This window comes from Anguilla anguilla, chromosome 17, assembly GCF_013347855.1.
Source record: "Anguilla anguilla isolate fAngAng1 chromosome 17, fAngAng1.pri, whole genome shotgun sequence".
NCBI lineage: Eukaryota > Metazoa > Chordata > Actinopteri > Anguilliformes > Anguillidae > Anguilla > Anguilla anguilla.
This window is the reverse complement of record NC_049217.1, coordinates 2,706,156-2,726,889: the sequence shown is the minus strand read 5'-3', so window position 1 is coordinate 2,726,889 and position 20,734 is coordinate 2,706,156. Positions and strand designations below refer to the sequence as shown.

General features: G+C 39.0%; 1 protein-coding gene across 1 annotated transcript in view; it reads left to right on the top strand.

The window, feature by feature from the left end:
• The first annotated feature begins 312 nt into the window (after nt 1–312).
• LOC118216370 (NACHT, LRR and PYD domains-containing protein 3-like) overlaps nt 313–20,734 on the top strand; it is a 50,839-nt gene continuing 30,417 nt past the window's right edge. Inside the window, exons 1-9 of the mRNA XM_035397459.1 lie at nt 313–588; nt 14,380–14,525; nt 14,739–14,849; nt 15,544–15,654; nt 15,882–15,992; nt 16,687–16,797; nt 17,025–17,135; nt 17,944–18,013; nt 18,763–19,096. Coding sequence (XP_035253350.1) covers nt 14,467–14,525; nt 14,739–14,849; nt 15,544–15,654; nt 15,882–15,992; nt 16,687–16,797; nt 17,025–17,135; nt 17,944–18,013; nt 18,763–19,096 — 1,018 coding nt within the window. The 5' untranslated portion in view covers nt 313–588; nt 14,380–14,466. The remainder of the gene's footprint in view (nt 589–14,379; nt 14,526–14,738; nt 14,850–15,543; nt 15,655–15,881; nt 15,993–16,686; nt 16,798–17,024; nt 17,136–17,943; nt 18,014–18,762; nt 19,097–20,734) is intronic.

Below are 20,734 nucleotides of genomic sequence, written 5' to 3'. Positions count from 1 at the left end.
CTCATTTCAGTTTTTTCCCTTAATTGTAGCAATGATCTGTCATATAAAATATCAAGATACATCTCAGAAAGGTCTATAAAAGCTTCCAAGTATCAATTAATACAAAGACAAGTTAGTGACTCAAAGAGAAATACTCTTGTTATCTTTGCAAGGCTTGGAGGCGATCATTTCATACAAGGTGAGATCAACAGTGTCAACGTGAATTCCAGACCAATTGAACTCGCGAGTGGTTGCACCGAGGACAGATGATTTTTATGCGCATTTCCGTTCTGTGAGCGTTCTGTGTGGTTTTGCGGCTGAGCTGTTGTTCCTCCTAGATGTTTCCACTTCACAAACACAGGACTTACAGTTGACTGGGACGTCTCTAGCAGAACAGAAATTTTACAAACTGGCATCCCATCCCAAGTCATTGAGCTCTTCAGTAGAACCCATTCTACTGTCATTGTTTGTCTATGGAAATTGCGTGGCTGTGTGCTTGATTTTGTGCACTTGTTAGCAATGGGTGTTGCTGAAGTAGCCGCACCCATTAGATACAGTGTCGAACGAAGAGGGACTAAAACAAGGAATAAAACTCAACAAAAGAACGGAGTAAGTAGCCTGTTGTGGGGTGGGATGGGATGGAGCAAATAGAAGCTGGTGAAAGGGTGTGGGGAGGAGTGGGCTTAATTCAGTAAAACAAAACTGACAATAAAATTTGCGCGGTGAAATAGGATATTTTCAGTTTTGGGATAAAAAATATCCCATCTGGGATGAAAACAAAAATAAGAACAGAGGTTTTACGTCAAATAAACGGTTAATTGGTATATTTTTGATATTTTAATGGCATTATTTCCTTTGGATATGACGTAGCTATTTGCAATCCAACTCGAACTAGTTTCAAATCGCTCCAATTTAGATGCATTTCAATCGTAAGTGCCTGCACATACAGACTTCCGTATGCGTCGTGTCTTTCTCATCAAATCCTATTGAAGCGTGTTGAATTCGTACTATGAATTCAATAACATAAAATTTAGCGACTACTTTAGCTGCAAGAATTTAGGGTGAATTCGGGTAATCTGGGCCATTGGGTAATGTGGGACACCTAAACTCCAATGTGTTTATTTCCTGTTCTAACAAAATCTAGTCAACAGGACTTTTACTATAGGTTTAGCACGGATGTCATGTTACTGAAATCACATGACTTCACGGGGGTGATGTCACAGAAAGGGGCAGGGCACTTATCAATCAGGAAGCTACCCTGGGAATTGCATGACAAGGTCAGTGACGTAGGATTCTGACAAGATTAATGTTAAGGATGTAAATCTGTCATAAAGGAGACAATGTTCCTAATTGTTATCAAATTATGTTTGTGATCTATTCAAGCAACAAAATATGCATTAAAGTGTGTTTTAGTTATTTTTTCTTTCAAACATTTTTTAGTTGTCCCACAAATATGATTGAGAATGTGGGACAGCATGCTTTGGGTAATCTGGGACAGTCATTTAAGTTCTTCAAATGGGGGAAATATGCATTTAGGGACTTCCTGAAGTTACATTCATAGTTATTTAAGGTTTATAAGTCTAATGCCGGTAGACAATGTTCTGTACACACATGCACTCACACTCTCTCTCTCTCTCTTCATCACTGCCATACCTGATCCTTCTCTCTCTCTCTCACACACACACACACAGTATTTTGTAGTTGTTCATCATGTACAAATGTGAGAGTCATTAGTCAGCTAAAATATGAAAATATCCATGACCTAAAATTAACTCAATGAAATGTATTACAGAATACAATGCCACCACAGCGTCAGGAAAAGAGAGGGCAACAGAAAGAGCGAGGAAGAGTGAGAGAGGGAAATGAGAGAAGTAGGAAGAAGCTAAGTCAATTGAGTGAGACTAGAATGAAGGGAGCTATAGCTGAGTACAGGGAGTTAGTGGAGGCAGGTAGCGTCTCTCAGCTTCGTTTTTTGGGTCTCTCACCTGCAAGGACTGTTTGTTCCCCGAGTAGCCTTAATTTTAATAGAATGGAGAATTTAAATGAATAACCAAATGAATTACTTTAATCTAATTGTTGCTTGCTGTTGCTTGAATTTTAGTTGATTTTTTAAAATGTTATACAATTTTAATAGAATGTTTTAAATGAATTTAAATGAATTAACACTGTAGATCCGTTAATCCCGTGTAGAGATAGAAAGTATTTTTCATGATATTTTCTTTATTTAGTTCTTTATGAAAAAATATTATGACTTTTTTATATGTTTATATGAATTAATGAAATTTCTATGAATAATATACATTTTCATATTCAGCTTTCTGTCCTTGTCATTTTTTCATAATGCTTTTTAAAAATTGGTGATATTGAGCTTGGCATAAATAAAGTAAAGTGGTTTAGGCTTTTTAAAGCCTAATACAAGTGTCCCAGATTACAAAGTTACCTGTCCCAGATGATCAAATTCAGGCAGATTTTTTTTTTTTTGGCACAAAGAACACTAATAGTTGTGGCATGTCTCCTCTGGGTATGATATCTACATTCTTTCTCACCAAGTAGCCTAGCCTAGACTCTCGAGCTAAATCAAAATGCCGAAAAGAGACTGTAAGGAGACAAAAAGTTCAACAACTAAAGAATCTCTCGAGATGACCGTTGAAGAAGAGGGCTGTACAACTTTCCCTGCAACACCCACAAAAAGCCCAGATCCAAAAATAATTTGCAGCATCGGAAAAGAGACGGCAGAGGACACTAACACTAACATACCCCTCAATTATCAGAGCACAATTAAAGTGTCGGGAAGGTGACCTTCTTTCCATCAATAAATGCTTCAGATCCGCGGAAACCTGTTCTCTTTCCTTGCCACTTAAACCAGGGGCCAGAGTTTGCCTCTTCTCTGTCTCTCCTGCTGGGTGAGATCTTCTTTGACTCGAACATTGGGCCTCATTCACCAACCGTTCTTAAGAAGAATTTTCTTCTTAAAACCCACTTACTCAGCTTTCATGAAGATTCTGACATTCACCAATGTTTTCCTATTTGGGATTTGTTCTTGGGTAAGAACAGAATCTACGCACACGCAAGAGCACACTTACGCACATTTGAGTGCTGACATGTTTATGCAAAATAATTGGTTATTGCGTTTTCTTCAATTCTACAGTTGTATAATATTATAGGATTTCAATTACATCATTTATAATTTTCATTATTTTACAAAGCATTAAGGTGGCAGGTTCTGCCTCAGAGGGTGGTTGCCTCAGCGGGAGTAAATGATAAAAATCAAACCATTGTAGTGACCTTTTGTTTTTGGGCGTTTCAATTATGCAATGTTTGGTCTGTACTGCAAAAGCAAATTTTTTAATTTTGAATACAGACTAAGCACTTAAGTAACACTTTTTAAACACATGGACATGTTGATGAAGAGAACGTCATGGTTTGTTGACGGTGCCTAGTTTGTTGATTAGAAGCATTCTAATTGGTGTCCGTGTTCAGTGATATAATTTTTTCTTTCATAGTTCAGTTGTTTGTAAAGTTAACAGACATCTAGAGTTTTATTTTATGGTGCAATTTGTTTTTGACGCTTTGAATCTGTGTTCTTTTAACGTAAGAGGTTTACGTGATATTACAAAAAGGAAAGCCGATTTTATTTTTGCTAGACGTTGTAATGTTGAATTGATATTTTTACAAGAGACGCATTCCTGTAGTAATGACGAAAAACTGTGGAAGGCTCAATGGGAAGATTAAGCTTTTTTCTCTCATGGCTCAAACTACTCAGCAGGAGTGGCTATTTTACTGAACAATTTTCATGATGTAGCCTAATTGAAAGCTCAGTTTCTAATGAAGGTCGCTGGATTATTCTGATTATGAAGTTGAACAATTGTTTTTCATCATCTGTAATATATATAGTCCCAATGATTTAACTCAAGCAAGGCATATGTTTACTTAGCTTGTGCTGAAATTGAGACATTTTCAGAAAAAATATACGAACGCTAAGTTCATTTAATGACTTTAATGATGCACCGGTTGACGTAATGGATCATAGCCCTCCAAGAAGAATTCAAAGAAGTTTTAAGGCAATTACGTTTGTATGCAGTCAAATTGGATTCTCTGATTTCTGGTGTTTTTTGAACCCTAATACAAAGGATTACACTTGGAATAACGCTAAAAAACTGTTCAGTCAAGGATTGATGTATGGTTATTATCACCCTGTTGTTTACTATTTGTTTCTGAGGTAGTACACTAATATGCCCCTATGACAGACCATAAAATGATAATTCTTAGGTTGAAAGGATCCAAGGAAATGAATAACAAAATTAGAGGATATTGGAAATTAAATAATAGCCTACTATGTGATATTATTTTCAAAGAAAGTGTTAAATTAATAGAAATTTTAGAAAATGAAGACATGAGTCATATTCAAAGGTGGGAATGGTTTAAATTTAATGTAAGACGGCAAGCGATGAAGCGCAGTAAGGAAATTAAAAAGCAGAAACATGCCAAAGAAAAAGAGTTGATGAATAGGCTATATATTTTGAACTCTAAGGAAAATTTAACAGAAGATGAGTTAATTATATTTAAGGAGATTAATGCAGAAATTGACAAAAGTTATACTGAACAATCTAGGGGAGCATTTGTTAGGTCAAGGGCAAAATGGCTTGAGGATGGAGAAAGAAATTCTAGTTACTTCTTTGCATTAGAAAAGAGAAATAGGAAAATAAATAATATATCTACCCTTAGAATAAATGGAATTGTCAATTCTGACCCAAAGGATATCGCAAAATACGTCAGCAAATTTTATGGCGATTTGTTCAAGTCAAACGCATTGCAATACATTTATTGAGCAAATTAAAAATCTTACACCAAAAATTTCCAATGAATTCATGTCTGATTGCAAAAAAGATATTTCAATAGAGGGTATGCATTGACATCACTTTCCCACCGAGAAAATACCCATACCTTACCTCCCACACCTTAATTTATATGCTTGGATAGCTAATACTATCTAACCATCCCCCCTTTGTTTGTAGAACACAAGGCTCGTCATCATGGATGCTTTGTAATAAATGCTGACAAAAACTTTACAGTTACACAGAATATAAATGAGAGATGCTAAATATTGAATTGATGAGTAGTCAATACAGTAGCCTACATACAGTCCCCTCCAAAAGTATTTGAACAGCAAGGCCAATTCCTTTGTTTTTGCAATACACTGAATACATTTGGGGTTGAGATAAAAAGATGAACATGAGACAAGAGTTCAGAATTTCAGCTTTTATTTCCTGGTATTTACATCTAGATGTGTTAAACTACGTAGAACATAGCACCTTTGGTGTCAGACCACCTAATTTTTAGGTGAGCAAAAGTATTGGAACGGAGAGTATTTAAGTAAATGAAAGCAAATAACACTTAATATTTGGTGGCATATCTCTTGCTTGCAATAACTGCATCAAGCCTGCGACCCATTGACACCACCAAACTGTTGCATTCTTCTTTTGTGATGCTTTTCCAGGGTTTTACTGCAGCCTCTTTCAGTTGTTGTTTGTTTCGGAGGGTTTTTCCCTTCAATCTCCTCTTCAGGAGGTGAAATGCATGCTCAATTGGGTCAAGGTCTGGTGATTGACTTGGCCAGTCTAAAACCTTCCACTTTTTCTCCCTAATGAAATTGTGTTGGCAGTGTGTTTTGGGTCATTGTCTTGCTGCATGACCTCAGACCCCTCCGATGTAACGAATTATCGACCCGGATCGCTTCTAGCCTTTCTGTCCAAATCCCTTGAACGAGCAGTTCTTAAACAACTAACCTCTTTTCTCCATCAGAACAACCTGCTAGACCCTCATCAGTCTGGCTTCCGATCCAGGCACTCAACAGAGACTGCACTCCTAGCTGTGACGGAGGCACTTGCCACTGCAAGAGCCTCACGCCTCTCGTCTGTCATGATCCTTCTTGACCTGTCTGCAGCTTTTGACACGGTCAACCATAAAATACTCCTCTCCACCTTGGCTGGGATGGGAATTGCCGGGACTGCCCTGTCTTGGTTCGCTTCCTATCTTGCAGATAGGACTTACCAGGTCACCTGGAAGGGGTCTGCCTCTGCTTCTCATCCACTTGTTACGGGAGTGCCGCAGGGATCTGTACTGGGTCCTCTGTTGTTCTCCTTATACACCAGATCTCTTGGTTCAGTCATTAATTCACATGGCTTCTCCTATCATTGTTATGCAGATGACACACAACTCTTCTTTTCTTTCCCCCCCTCGGCCACACAGGTCAATGATAAGATCTCTTCCTGCCTGGCTGACATCTCCACCTGGATGGCCAGCCACCATCTGAAGCTCAACCTCAACAAAACTGAGCTGCTCTTCTTCCCATGCAAGACCTCCTTACTTTGTGAGCTCTCAATCACGGTTGATGGCACCACAGTGACTGCCTCTCACTCTGCCAAGAGCTTGGGGGTGGTCCTGGATGACCAACTGGACCTCAAGGAGCACATCGAGGCAACATCACGGTCCTGCAGATTCCTTCTGTACAACATCAGAAGGATTCAACCATACCTGACGACACACTCCACCCAGCTGTTCGTCCAGGCTACGGTGACCTCTCGCCTTGATTACTGCAACTCTCTCCTTGCAAGCCTGCCAGCTTGTGCCATACAGCCACTACAGATGATTCAGAATGCCGCTGCCCGACTCATCTACAACCTCCCCAAATTCTCCCACGTCACTCCTCTGCTGCGATCACTTCACTGGCTACCGGTCGCTGCCAGGATCCGGTTCAAAGCCCTGACCCTTGCCTACACTGCTGCCAACAGGACAGCCCCCATCAATTCTATGTGCCTGCTCGACCACTCCGCTCTGCGGCAGCAGGGCGCCTTGTAACCCCTCCCACCCGCCCAAAGGGATCACAGAGCTTCTCCACCCTAGCTCCCCAGTGGTGGAACGAACTCCCCGTCCCTCTCCGAACCTCCCCCTCACTACCCATCTTCCGCCGTGGCCTGAAGACTCATCTCTTCAGACTATACCTAGACTAACCACCACCACGCTGTATATTTCACTCTTTTATAAAAAAAAAATTAAAAAAAAAAAAAAAAACCCTTTTCTGTCACTTGTTACATGTTGCCCCATCCCAACACCTCTTGGTAATTTGTATTTGTCCTAATTCTGTAGCTTATTCTTCTGCCTAGTTGGCTGTGCAGATGTTAGGCCAGAATAGTGTTCACTGTTCTCGGCTAGAAATAGCTGTACAAAATAAGTATTGTACCTTACTGAACCCGTGTTTAGCAGTTGTCTACGACCATGAAATGCACTTTTTTGTACGTCGCTTTGGATAAAAGCGTCTGCCAAATGAATGTAATGTAATGATGAAGTTCCTCCCAATTAGTTTGGACGCATTTCTCCGTAAATTGGCAGAATGTTTTTGTAGACTTCTGAATTCATCCTGCTGCTACCATCATGAGTTACATCATCAATAAAGATTAGTGAGCCCACTCCAGAAGCAGCCACGCAAGCCCAAGCCATGGCACTTCCTCCGCCGTGCTTCACAGATGAGCTTATATGTTTTGGATCATGAGTAGATCCCTTCTTTCTCCACACTTTGGCCTTTCCATCACTTTGGTAGAGGTTAATCTTGGTCTCATCAGTCCATAAAACTTTGTACCAGAACTTTTGTGGCTCATCTCTGTACTTTGCAAATTGTAATCTCGTCTTCCGATTCTTACTACTGATGAGTGGTTTGCATCTTGTGGTATAGCCTCTATATTGCTGCTTTCTAAGTCTTCTTCAACAGTTGATTGAGATACCTTCACCCCTGTCCTGTGGAGATTGTTTGTGATGTCACTGACTGATGTTTTGAGGTTTTTCTTCACAGCTTTCACAATGTTTTTGTCATCAACTGCTGTTGTTTTCCTTGGTCGACCTGTTCGATATCTGTTGCTCAGGATGCCAGCGGTTTTCTTTCTTTTTAAGGACATTCCAGGTTGTCGTACAAGCTATCCCCAATGCTTGTGCAATGGCTCTGATCGATTTCCCCTCTTTTCTAAGCTTGCTTTTCTCCCAAAGACAGCTCTCTGGTCTTCATGTTAGTTTATCTTTTATAACACAAATGCAGTTTTCACAGGCAAAACCCAAGGCTAAAACCAAGAGACATTCAGAACTATTTATTGTTTAACCAGTCAATCTAACAGGACACATCTGGGCAACAAGAAACACCTGTCAGTCATATGTTCCAATACTTTTGCTCACCTAAAAATTGGGTTGTCTGATACAAAAGGTGATATGTTCTAAGTTGTTTAACAAATCTAGATAAAAATACCAGGAAATAAAAGCTGAAATTCGGATCTGTCATCTCATGTACATCTTTTGACCTCAAACTCAATTGTCTTCAGTGTATAGCAAAAACAAAGGAATTGACCTTGCTGTTCTAATACTTTTGGAGGGGACTGTAACTTAAGGTATGATCTTACCCAAAAATCCAACATACCTGACACAAAATGACAACCGCAAATCCACGTTTCGATGCCTGGATTCCACTTGTTTCTGTGAATTTCCGCGATTCATTTGCTTCTCTTTTCTTTAGCTTTCAGCAGTCTGTAAAAAAGATAGCTCCGAACGAGGGCTTTTCTTACTACTGCCTAAGCCAGAAAAAGACCTTTTATCAATAGAAAATTGGCAACCTCTGTCATTATTAAACATAGATTACAAGCTCTCATCGCAAGTATATGCTAAAAGATTAAAAAAAGGATTTGACAAAATTATGAATGAAACTCAGACCGGATATATGGCAAAAAGACTCATAAACTCTATTAGATTGAATAATCGATGAGATCTAATACTAGACATGATTGATTCAAATTCTCTAATGCTTTTTTGGACTTTTACAAAGCATTTGACTCTATAGAACATTCTTTAAAAATGAAAGCTCTGCAGATCTTTGGTTTTGGTGAAAACTTTATTTCAACCATTGAAATGTTTTATCATGACATAAATAGTTCTGTTATACTTTTTCTAAATATTTCAAACAGGTTCAACATGTCAGAGCTTTCGAGAAAATGGACCCAAATGCAGAGAGGGGAAAACTCAGGAACTCCAAATGAATCTAAAACAAAGACTTTAATTTCCAATGCAGGTAACAAAAAGCAGGGAACAAAGGGCCTCGCAGGGCAACTCTTGAAAAACACAAAGAAGTTCTTCAAAAAAGAAAACAGGAGAACCCAAAAAAATCCAAAAAGAAAAACATGCAGAACAGAAACTGGGGCAGGGCCGGAACTCACAGGCGGAAAACACAGAGGCAGAAAAACATGCAGAAACACACGTGAAAACACATGCGGAAACACACGTGAAAACACATGCGGAAACACAAGGAACCAGCAACCGAGTCAGGCAACCGAAGCAAAGAACTTAAATAGACACGACACTAACGAGACACAGGAGGGCACAATGCACAATCGGACCACAGAGAGGGAAGGGAAAACGAGACATAACCAAAAAACAATAATTGAATAATTGAAAACAATAATACAATTAAACGGAAAGGGAACAGAACTACAAACTGAAGTGTCGCCATCTGGCGACCCAAAAAAGGAAATGCAGACGAACATAGAACCATGACACAACATTAGTAGAGGTGTTCGTCAAGGTTGTCCAATTTCATGCTTTTTATTTTTAATTGTAGCAGAACTAATGTTATTGCATCTTATAAATAATCCCAAATGTTCATGGCTTAACCATCTTTGAAAGAGAAATCAAAATTACTCAGTTAGCAGATGATACTGTACTATTTCTTAAAAATAAGTCAGAATTACCAAAAGCTTTGCAAATGGTTGAAATGTTCTCTCTTGCATCAGGCCTGAAACTAAACACAAAAAAATGTGAAATACTGTGTCTGTATGACACTACGGACAGTATTTTGTGTAACATACCAGTTAAACAGAGCATTAAGTATCTTGGCATTACTATTAGTAAAAACAAAAAACACAGCAGCTCAACTTTCCTAGTAAGATTAAAAAAACTGAGACTATTCTAATCTTATGGCTGCAGAGAGGTTTGTTGATTTTAGGAAGAATTCTTTTAACAAAAGCAGAAGGTGTCTCCAGGCTTGTCTATCCTGCTCTGTCACTTGATGTAGATAACCCTACCTGTAAAGAGATTAATAGTTTATTTGTCAATTTTACTTGGAAAAACAAACACCACCATTTGAAAAAGTCAGAAGGGGGGCTTGAGTTATTGGATTTCATAGATTTAAACCATGCATTTAAAATTAAGTGGCTAAAGAATTGTTTAACATCGCCAGAATCTTTGTGGTTTTTATTCCTTTTAACATTTTCATAAAAAATAGGAGGTCTAAAATTTCTAATGGGTTGCAGTTATGACATTTCCAAATTGCCTTGCAAGTCTCGCGATTCCACCAACAGGCGCTTATGTCCTGGAAACTGTGCTTTGTACACAATTTCTCTCCCTATTTGGAATAACTGTAACACCACTATAAAGTCGAAAAGCATTTATAAGTGAAACTTGATTGACAAAGAAATCATTTATGTTGCTGATATCATAGACAGCAGGGGTAAAGCCTTTCCTATCACTTATAGAGAATTTAGTTCTGTAGTTAATGCCATTCCCTCTGGATTAATTCAACTAATGAGAGGTAATGAGATGTTATACCAGGATATTAGCAGAGTAGAACCTAAGTTGATGATCGGTAACATATGCATTATAGATAAGAAATGCTCAAATAAACATATAAGACACATTCTTCAATATAAAAAATGGACCTCACCAAGAGGTAAATCATTTTGGAATTCACAGATAAAGGACATTGATTGGAAAAGGTCATGGCTTTACCCTTTTAAATTTTGCATCTCAAAGAAAATTAAAGAGATTCATTTTAAAATACTGCATAATATATATCCTTCTAATTTAATAATATCTAAATTCACTGATATTGAAGATAAATGTGGATTTTTTAGAACTGACACTGAAACTCTACATTTATTTTTCCCTTGTTCAAAAACCACAAAATTCTGGAGTGAAATAGAATCTTTCATTCTTAGCGAAACTGGGCATATTATTAAATTGGGTGAGAAAGATATAATTGGTGGCTTCCAACACAAATTATTAGGCCTGGAATTCATAATTTATTTGATCATTTTATTAGGAAAATGTCATATCCGTAAAAAATTCAAAATTCTCCAAGTCTTACCCAAATATAAAAGCATTTTTACTTGACTTACAATCACAATTACAATGTCTTAGGTTAGTAAATAATAAGAAAAGTAATAAAACAATATTGTTTTATGAAGAGTTATTCACAAGGTGTCATTAATTTCTTTTTTTATTTTTTTAAATTTATTTTATTTATTTATTATTATTATTTTTATGTTATTATTTTCAGATTTCTGAGATAATGTATGTATGTGTATATTTGCACAAATTGATTGAATTGTACTGTATAGATTTTTACAGAAATTGTATAATTCTATGATGTCTGACTGTTGTATATTACTTGTTGCAATAAAAAAAGCAGTTAATTTATGTATTTGGAAAAAAAAAAAAAGCTCATAAAGTCCAGTGGTTACTCGAGGTATTACAGTTTAGTAAGCCTCTGGTGGCAAAAAGCAAATTTCCCCATTGAAGTCCATTCAAAACTATGAATTTACCCTGGCCAAATTAAATTATTAAATTACTTTTAAACTCTAAAATTTATTTACACTGAACTAATCACTCTCCAGGCACAGATGAAGATATAAGGTTACTTGGCAAATAACACAGAAAATATTTTGACGTAACAGAGTTAACGTCATGTGGCAGCTATTTTGGTCCTCACTTGTGGACTCTCCTCTTCAGCTCTCCCCACAGTTTTCTATGGGGTTTAGGTCAGGGGGCTGGGATGGCCAAAGCTTGATTCTGTGGTCAGTGAACCCTTTTTTGTGTGCATTTGGAGGTATGGTTTGGATCATTGTGCTGCAGGAAGATCCAACCCTGACCCAATTTTAGCCTGCTGGTAGAGACAGCCATACTTAAATCTAAAAATCTCCTGGTATCTGATGGAGTCCATGATGCCATGTACCCTAATAAGGTGCCCACAGCCTGGAAGTAAGTCAGCCGCACAGCCTTCACAGTGGGGATTGGGTTCTTTTCTGCATGTTCATGCCTCTTTTTACACAAACCCACCTCTGGTTTGCCGGAAAGCTCTATTTTGGTTTCATCTGACTATCTGATTCAAAGCCCTGACTCCGATTCAAAGCCCTGACCCTTGCCTACACTGCCGCCAACAGGACAGCCCCCATCTACTTGCAGGACATGACTCAATTCTATGTGCCTGCTCGACCACTCCGCTCTGCAGCAGCAGGGCGTCTTGTAACCCCTCCCACCCGCCCAAAGGGATCACAGAGCTTCTCCACCCTAGCTCCCCAGTGGTGGAACGAACTCCCCGTCCCTCTCCGAACCTCCCCCTCACTATCCATCTTCCGCCGTGGCCTGAAGACTCATCTCTTCAGACTATACCTAGAATAACCACCACCATGCTGTGTGTATATATATATATATATATATATATATATATATATATATATATATATATATATATATTAAAAAAAATAAATAAATAAATAATAAAAAAACCCTTTTTTCCTTGTCACTTGTTACATGTTGCCCCATCCCTGCACTTCTTGGTAAATTGTATTTGTCCTAATACTCTAGCTTAATCTTCTGCCTAGTTTGGCTTTGCAGATGTTAGACCAGGATAGTGTTCATTGTTCTCAGCTAGAAATAGCTGTACAAAATAAGTAATTGTACCTTACTGAACCCGTGTTCAGCAGTTGTCTACGATCATGAAAATGCACTTCTTGTACGTCGCTTTGGATAAAAGCGTCTGCCAAATGAATGTAATGTAATGTAATGTAATGTAATCTGACCCAATTCCAGTCAGAGTGACTTTAGCAAACTCCAGGTGCTAAAGTGGTTTGATGATAGCAAAGGCTTTCTTCTGGCTAGCCCTCCATGCTTGTTAGCATGGAGTTCATCTCTAATTGTACAGTTGGAGACTTGAATGCAAACAACTTCAGAAATTTTCCAACTGTGATCCCTGGAGAAACTTTTGCCTCTTGAATCAGCCTCCTGATTGTGTGCCTGTGTCCGCTCCCAGGCTGGCTCAACACAGCACCAGTTGTTTTAAACTTCTTAATTATTAATTATTATATACCTGTGGAGGCAGGTATTTTCAGACATTTACCTTTTTTATAGCCATTGCCTGATTTATGATGATCAACAACTTTTTGGCTCATTGCAGTTGCGTATTCTCTGATCTTGCCCACACTGAGGGGGTTTGGCTTGCGTGTATTCCCCAATGAAATGGAAAGTCATGGATGACCACTTAAGAGTTCCTCAAGACTCGGGTGTGCTTAAGTTAAATATGAATGGGAATATACAATCAGATTTTGTTCATAAGGATTTCTAGGGGTGCCAATGATTGTGAAACGTATTTTTAAGAAAAATGTTTTGTTTTTGTTTTTTTAAGTTTTTTATTTGCGTAATTTTACCTAAGTTAAAGCCTTTTTTGATCATATTTACCAAGGGTCCTGATAAATCTCTAGCGCACTGTAAATGTGTGTTCATTTCTGTTACAAAGCTAGAAGATCCAACATTGTCACCTTCAAGTTTAATGTTGCTCTCAGTGTGTAAAAAAATTATTCAGCAACATTTTCTCCATATTTTCATTACTTTGTCATTGTGAATTTCAGTTTCCCAGTTGAGAGCAAATCTCAAAAATGCATGACACTGGATTAACTGTTAAATCAATGGGGAAAAAATAAAAATAAAATAAACGCAATGAGCCATCTTTAATAAAGAAAAAAAGAAAATTGCTCAAAGAAAAAGTTTTATAGGGAAGTAATAATCTGAATTTTAATGTTTGTACAATTAGTTGTCTAAATTATTGCCACACCTAAATATTCCATTGAAAATCTGTGGTTTGAACTGAACAGGATAGTCCATAAGCACAGAACAAAGGATATTAAGGACATGGAAAGATTCTGGATGGAGGAAATGTCTAAGATTAGAAAGGAGAGGGTGAACAAAGTACTGAATAGAGGGGTGCCAGTACTTGTGATGCCTACTTTCTGGAAATAAATGTGAATGTATAATCTGAGAAATGTGTAATTTTGGTTGATTCAATTGAATGATTAATAAAATATGTTCAGCTTGTTGGACAATCAATGTATATCATAGCACTGGCATCATTTAAATAATGAAATCATTCATCATTATCAAGTGTGAAAACGTTGGATGGGACTGTATTGTACATGTTTGGGGCCTATTTAAATTACATATTTCTTCCAGTCGACAGTAAAGTATAGAGTGTATGTGTGTGTCGCTGTGTGTATAACTGTGTCTGTGTGTTCAACATGTTCTCATTTTGTGTGTTTACAGGTTAGCTAATTTGGGTTAAACCCCACTTGCAATCTAAACTGGTCTGATGTGTTCCAGTCTCCTGAGGTAGGGGGCGCTGTTTCTAAAATGAGTCTCTCAGGGGAGCCAGAGACCAAAAAGGGAACCCTCAGCACTGAGAGGAAAAGGTATTGCATGAAACAGATATTTAATGTGATATGAGTTAGAGCTGTAGTAAGAGGATGAGTTTAACTGGATGCTCTGTCTCCATGTGCTGTGAGTTAGAGCTGCAGTAAGAGGATGAGTTTAACTGGAAGCATGGTATCCATGTGCTATGAGGAAGAGCTGCAGTAAGAGGATGGGTTTAACTGGAAGCTCTGTCTCAATATTTTTCTTCACAGGGCCCAAGTAGAAAGAGCAGGGTCATCTTTACCCAGCTGTCTGTCTATGAAGAGTGATCATTCAATGGATCAACCAGTCACGTTCAGCAAACAATTCACAGGTGATCAAATGTAAGTAAACAGGTTCATTTTGAAATAACTACTTAATTGTGCTGTGGCAAACACGCCTGCCACAGGCCACCGAAGTGGCTTTCCTTGGGGCCCTCCAGCACAGAGACACAGGGAGATGATGTTCCAACAGTCCCGATTTATTGACGAGGGTTTGGCAAGATGTTACAGCCAAGTGAGCAGATCTTAAACCCTGTCATGACAGAGAGCTCCCCGTGTGAGTGGGGATGGCAGATTTAACCTGTGCGCAGTGATTACCTCACTAGGTGCTGTGTTGAGCCAGCCTGGGAGCAGACACAGGCACACAATCAGGTGCAGCCACTCCTGCTCCTGGGTCCAATTAGCCTGGCCAATTATCTAATTCTTAACCAATTATCCAATTGGTCAGGTCTAATTAGCTTGACCCAGAGCAGGTGTGGCTGCTTAAACCAGCCATCCCCACACCACATGTACTTTTATGTCACTGGAACCGTTCAGGTGTAGGTGGATGAATTGTGTCATATTCAGATATGCTGTGAGTTAGAGCTGCAGTAAGAGGATGAGTTAAACTGGATACTCTGTCTCCATGTGCTGTGAGTTAGAGCTGCAGTAAGAGGATGAGTTTAACTGGAAGCATGGTATCCATGTGCTGTGAGGAAGAGCTGCAGTAAGAGGATGGGTTTAACTGGAAGCTCTGTCTCAATATTTTTCTTCACAGGGCCCAAGTAGAAAGAGCAGGGTCATCTTTACCCAGCTGTCTGTCTATGAAGAGTGATCATTCAATGGATCAACCTGTCACGTTCAGCAAACAATTCACAGGTGATCAAATGTAAGTAAACAGGTTCATTTTGAAATAACTACTTAATTGTACTTTAATGTCACTGGAACCGTTCAGGTGTAGGTGGATGAATTGTGTCATATTCAGATATGCTGTGAGTTAGAGCTGCAGTAAGAGGATGAGTTTAACTGGAAGCTCTGTCTCCATGTGCTGTGAGTTAGAGCTGCAGTAAGAGGATGGGTTTAACTGGAAGCTCTGTCTCAATATTTTGTTCACAGGGCCCAAGTAGAAAGAGCAGGGTCATCTTTACCCAGCTGTCTATCTATGAAGAGTGATCATTCAATGGATCAACCAGTCACGTTCAGCAAACAGTTCACAGGTGATCAAATGTAAGTAAACAGGTTCATTTTGAAATAACTACTTAATTGTGCTGTGGCAAACACGCCTGCCACAGGCCACCGAAGTGGCTTTCCTTGGGGCCCTCCAGCACAGAGACACAGGGAGATGATGTTCCAACAGTCCCGATTTATTGACGAGGGTTTGGCAAGATGTTACAGCCAAGTGAGCAGATCTTAAACCCTGTCATGACAGAGAGCTCCCCGTGTGAGTGGGGATGGCAGATTTAACCTGTGCGCAGTGATTACCTCACTAGGTGCTGTGTTGAGCCAGCCTGGGAGCAGACACAGGCACACAATCAGGTGCAGCCACTCCTGCTCCTGGGTCCAATTAGCCTGGCCAATTATCTAATTCTTAACCAATTATCCAATTGGTCAGGTCTAATTAGCTTGACCCAGAGCAGGTGTGGCTGCTTAAACCAGCCATCCCCACACCACATGTACTTTTATGTCACTGGAACCGTTCAGGTGTAGGTGGATGAATTGTGTCATATTCAGATATGCTGTGAGTTAGAGCTGCAGTAAGAGGATGAGTTAAACTGGATACTCTGTCTCCATGTGCTGTGAGTTAGAGCTGCAGTAAGAGGATGAGTTTAACTGGAAGCATGGTATCCATGTGCTGTGAGGAAGAGCTGCAGTAAGAGGATGGGTTTAACTGGAAGCTCTGTCTCAATATTTTTCTTCACAGGGCCCAAGTAGAAAGAGCAGGGTCATCTTTACCCAGCTGTCTGTCTATGAAGAGTGATCATTCAATGGATCAACCTGTCACGTTCAGCAAACAATTCACAGGTGATCAAATGTAAGTAAACAGGTTCATTTTGAAATAACTACTTAATTGTACTTTAATGTCACTGGAACCGTTCAGGTGTAGGTGGATGAATTGTGTCATATTCAGATATGCTGTGAGTTAGAGCTGCAGTAAGAGGATGAGTTTAACTGGAAGCTCTGTCTCCATGTGCTGTGAGTTAGAGCTGCAGTAAGAGGATGGGTTTAACTGGAAGCTCTGTCTCAATATTTTGTTCACAGGGCCCAAGTAGAAAGAGCAGGGTCATCTTTACCCAGCTGTCTATCTATGAAGAGTGATCATTCAATGGATCAACCAGTCACGTTCAGCAAACAGTTCACAGGTGATCAAATGTAAGTAAACAGGTTCATTTTGAAATAACTACTTAATTGTACTGTGGCAAACACGCCTGCCACAGGCCACCGAAGTGGCTTTCCTTGGGGCCCTCCAGCACAGAGACACAGGGAGATGATGTTCCAACAGTCCCAATTTATTGACGAGGGTTTGGCAAGATGTTACAGCCAAGTGAGCAGATCTTAAACCCTGTCATGACAGAGAGCTCCCCGTGTGAGTGGGGATGGCAGATTTAACCTGTGCGCAGTGATTACCTCACTACGCACAGGTGCAGCCACTCCTGCTCCTGGGTCCAATTAGCCTGGCCAATTATCTAATTCTTAACCAATTATCCAATTGGTCAGGTCTAATTAGCTTGACCCAGAGCAGGTGTGGCTGCTTAAACCAGCCATCCCCACACCACATGTACTTTAATGTCACTGGAACCGTTCAGGTGTAGGTGGATGAATTGTCATATTCAGATATGCTGTGAGTTAGAGCTGCAGTAAGAGGATGAGTTTAACTGGAAGCATGGTATCCATGTGCTGTGAGGAAGAGCTGCAGTAAGAGGATGGGTTTAACTGGAAGCTCTGTCTCCATGTGCTGTGAGTTAGAGCTGTAGTAAGAGGATGAGTTTAACTGGAAGCTCTGTCTCCATGTGCTGTGAGTTAGAGCTGCAGTAAGAGGATGAGTTTCACTGGAAGCTCTGTCTCCATGTGCTGTGAGTTAGAGCTGCAGTAAGAGGATGAGTTTAACTGGAATCTCTGTCTCCATGTGCTGTGAGTTAGAGCTGCAGTAAGAGGATGATTTTAACCGTTTTGTTTACAGGGTAGAGCAGTCACTGGAGTACAGCTCTTCAGAAGAGTTGAGTTCAGAGAAATCATCTTTCCCAAAACAGGTTTATGATCTTCTTTTTCTATTTCTTTTGTTTTTTTACATTAGGCTATTATGTGTTTTCTTAATCCTATAAATGAATTCAAACTTCATTTTTAAACATTTTCATACATTCAGAAGTGCCTAATATTTCACTTAATTATGATAAGATATTGTTCCTTTGCCAAATATTAGACTTATCTTTGTATAGTGTAACATCACACTAACACAAAACATTTTACACATGCTTTATTAATTTTTTGTCATTTGTTTGGGACCAAGAGGGGAAAATATTTCCCTGGTTTTAAAAATTGGAAATATTTGTGGGGAAGGGAAACAGGAGTGGAAACAGGAAGTGAAGCTCCTAGCTGTGCAAAGGAAGCATTAGCGCTAATGCTAACGTGCTACATTTAACCTCTCAAAAGACAGAACATAACGTCTCATGTTCTGGAGTGCTACCTGGTCCTCACTCACACAAAGTCCAGATTCCATTTGCAGGTCCCACACACAGCAGGAGAGGAAGAGTCCTAACAGAGACTTTTAAACAGAAAGCACACCGCTCGTCGTTCGCATTTACTAAATGTATTACGCAGAGCAACACCATTATTATACAGAACCCCAGGATTTATCACAAGTAGTGTCTCTGAAAAACCATCAATCAGAAACAAAGGCTGCACACCACTTCATGTGTTTATTTCACACTGATACAGCACACCTCTTTATGTGTTTGTTTCACACTCTGATACAGCACACCTCTTCATGTGTTTATTTCAGTCTCTTCTGCGCACTTTGATGAAGCTGGATGAAAAGTTTGAACTGTTTCGGAGTCATCTGAGTCAGGATTGCCCAGAATGCTTTCAGAGTCTGTCTGAAGTTCCTTCAATGCTGGATATGTTTATGAAGATGAAGGAATTTTTCAAGAGTCATAAAATTGCTGATTACCCAGAATGCATTGAGAGAGAGCCGGAGGATCCTGAGGTCCTGTACATAGTTGAGAAGTTGCTGGAGACCTGTGGCAATGAGAGGTCTTTGAAGATCACAGTCCACATCCTGAGGAACATTAAGCAGAAGGATCTTGCCGACTCGCTGGAGAGAGATGAGCAGCACAGTAAGAGTTCTTTCTCATTGCTACGGTGTGTCCATTAGAATACTGATTCATAGCATCTACACTTTCCTAATAGTTATTTACACTGACAATCTTACAGACAGAAAACGTCACAAACAACATGTACACAGAAGCATTTAAATTTAAATATAGCCAAAGGGGATTCAAAGCAGGAACCTTGTGCTCAGAAGCCACTAACTGAACAACTGACCCATCCATTGGAGTGCCTTGAGTTTGTATCCTGGGCTAAATATTAGATTTTAAAATTACTATCAGAGCTGAAATTACAGCAAGGACACGTCCACAACATGAACCTTATAAAACAAATATAAATGGACAATTCAGCCCATTTTCAATTTTTAAATATTTCTTTTCTTCATCTTTATTGTACAAAAGCAACAATCTGCATTTTCTTGCTGATTTGTTTTGTTTGTGATTGATTATACAACCCTAATTCCAAAAAAGTTGGGACGGTAAATCAAATTCAAATAAAAACAGAAAGCAGTAATTTGTAAATTTACTTTGACTTGTATTCAAACAAAAACAGTATGAAGACAAGGTATTTCAGGTATTTTTTACCTAATCAACTTCATTTTAAAAAGAATATACATTTGTAATGAAATTTATACCTGCAACAAAAAAGTCTGGACAGAGGCAATTTAGGACTAATAACAATGTGACAAGTTAAAATAACAAGGTGATGTTAAACAGGTGAGGCAATTGTAACCCAGGGTTGCATGGCACAAAGTTGAACAGATACTGAAACAATATATGTATATATATATTTTGTAACTAACCAGTAACAAATAAATAAGATATCGTCATCCGAAATAGTGATAAAAGAAAACAGATTTATAAATATAGCTGCAAGCAGCGAAGCGGGGCCCTACGAAGATGTCCAATCCGGATAAATACAAGGCAAAGGAGAAAAGAGTCCAAGCGGCATAGATTTCAAAATTTTGGACGATCTACATACTTGTGCGTGAGACGATCCAACTTCCGGTTCATGAGAAACATTACTTTGAAATATGAATGTGCATTAGCATAAAGTGCTAACTTTGTCACACCACAAATCACGCAATTTTTAACGAAACGACTTGTCCTTCTCACCCTTGATGGAGAGAATACCCAAGACTACACATGTGCAATGGTGACATAATCAAGTAAAACGTTCATGAGAAGATGAGTTTTAAAGTGTTATATTAGCATTAGCTTCCTGCCAAAATTTCAAATGCCTGTAATTTCCATGTTTCTTGAGATATCTGCAACTGCTTCGATATGGTACAACATGGTAGTGTTCTCTTCATGCCCAGTCTGTTTCAAGTCCCTAGATTATTGTTTTAAAAAGTTATAAGCACTTGAAATTTGCATTATATTACCATTACCATTAGCTTCCCGCCAAAATTTCAAATGGCTGTAATTTCCTTGTTTTGTGAGATATCTGCAACTGCTTCGACATGGTACAACATGGAAGTGCCCTCTTCAAACCAAGTCCGTTTCAAGTCCCTAGATTATTGTTGTAAAAAGTTATAAACATGTGAAATATGTGGCCAAATTTTGTTTTTTTTTTTAAATACCAGTTCCTCCGCCATTTTGCAATGGATCTCTTAGCTGTTAACACCCTATAGGAAGACATGCACC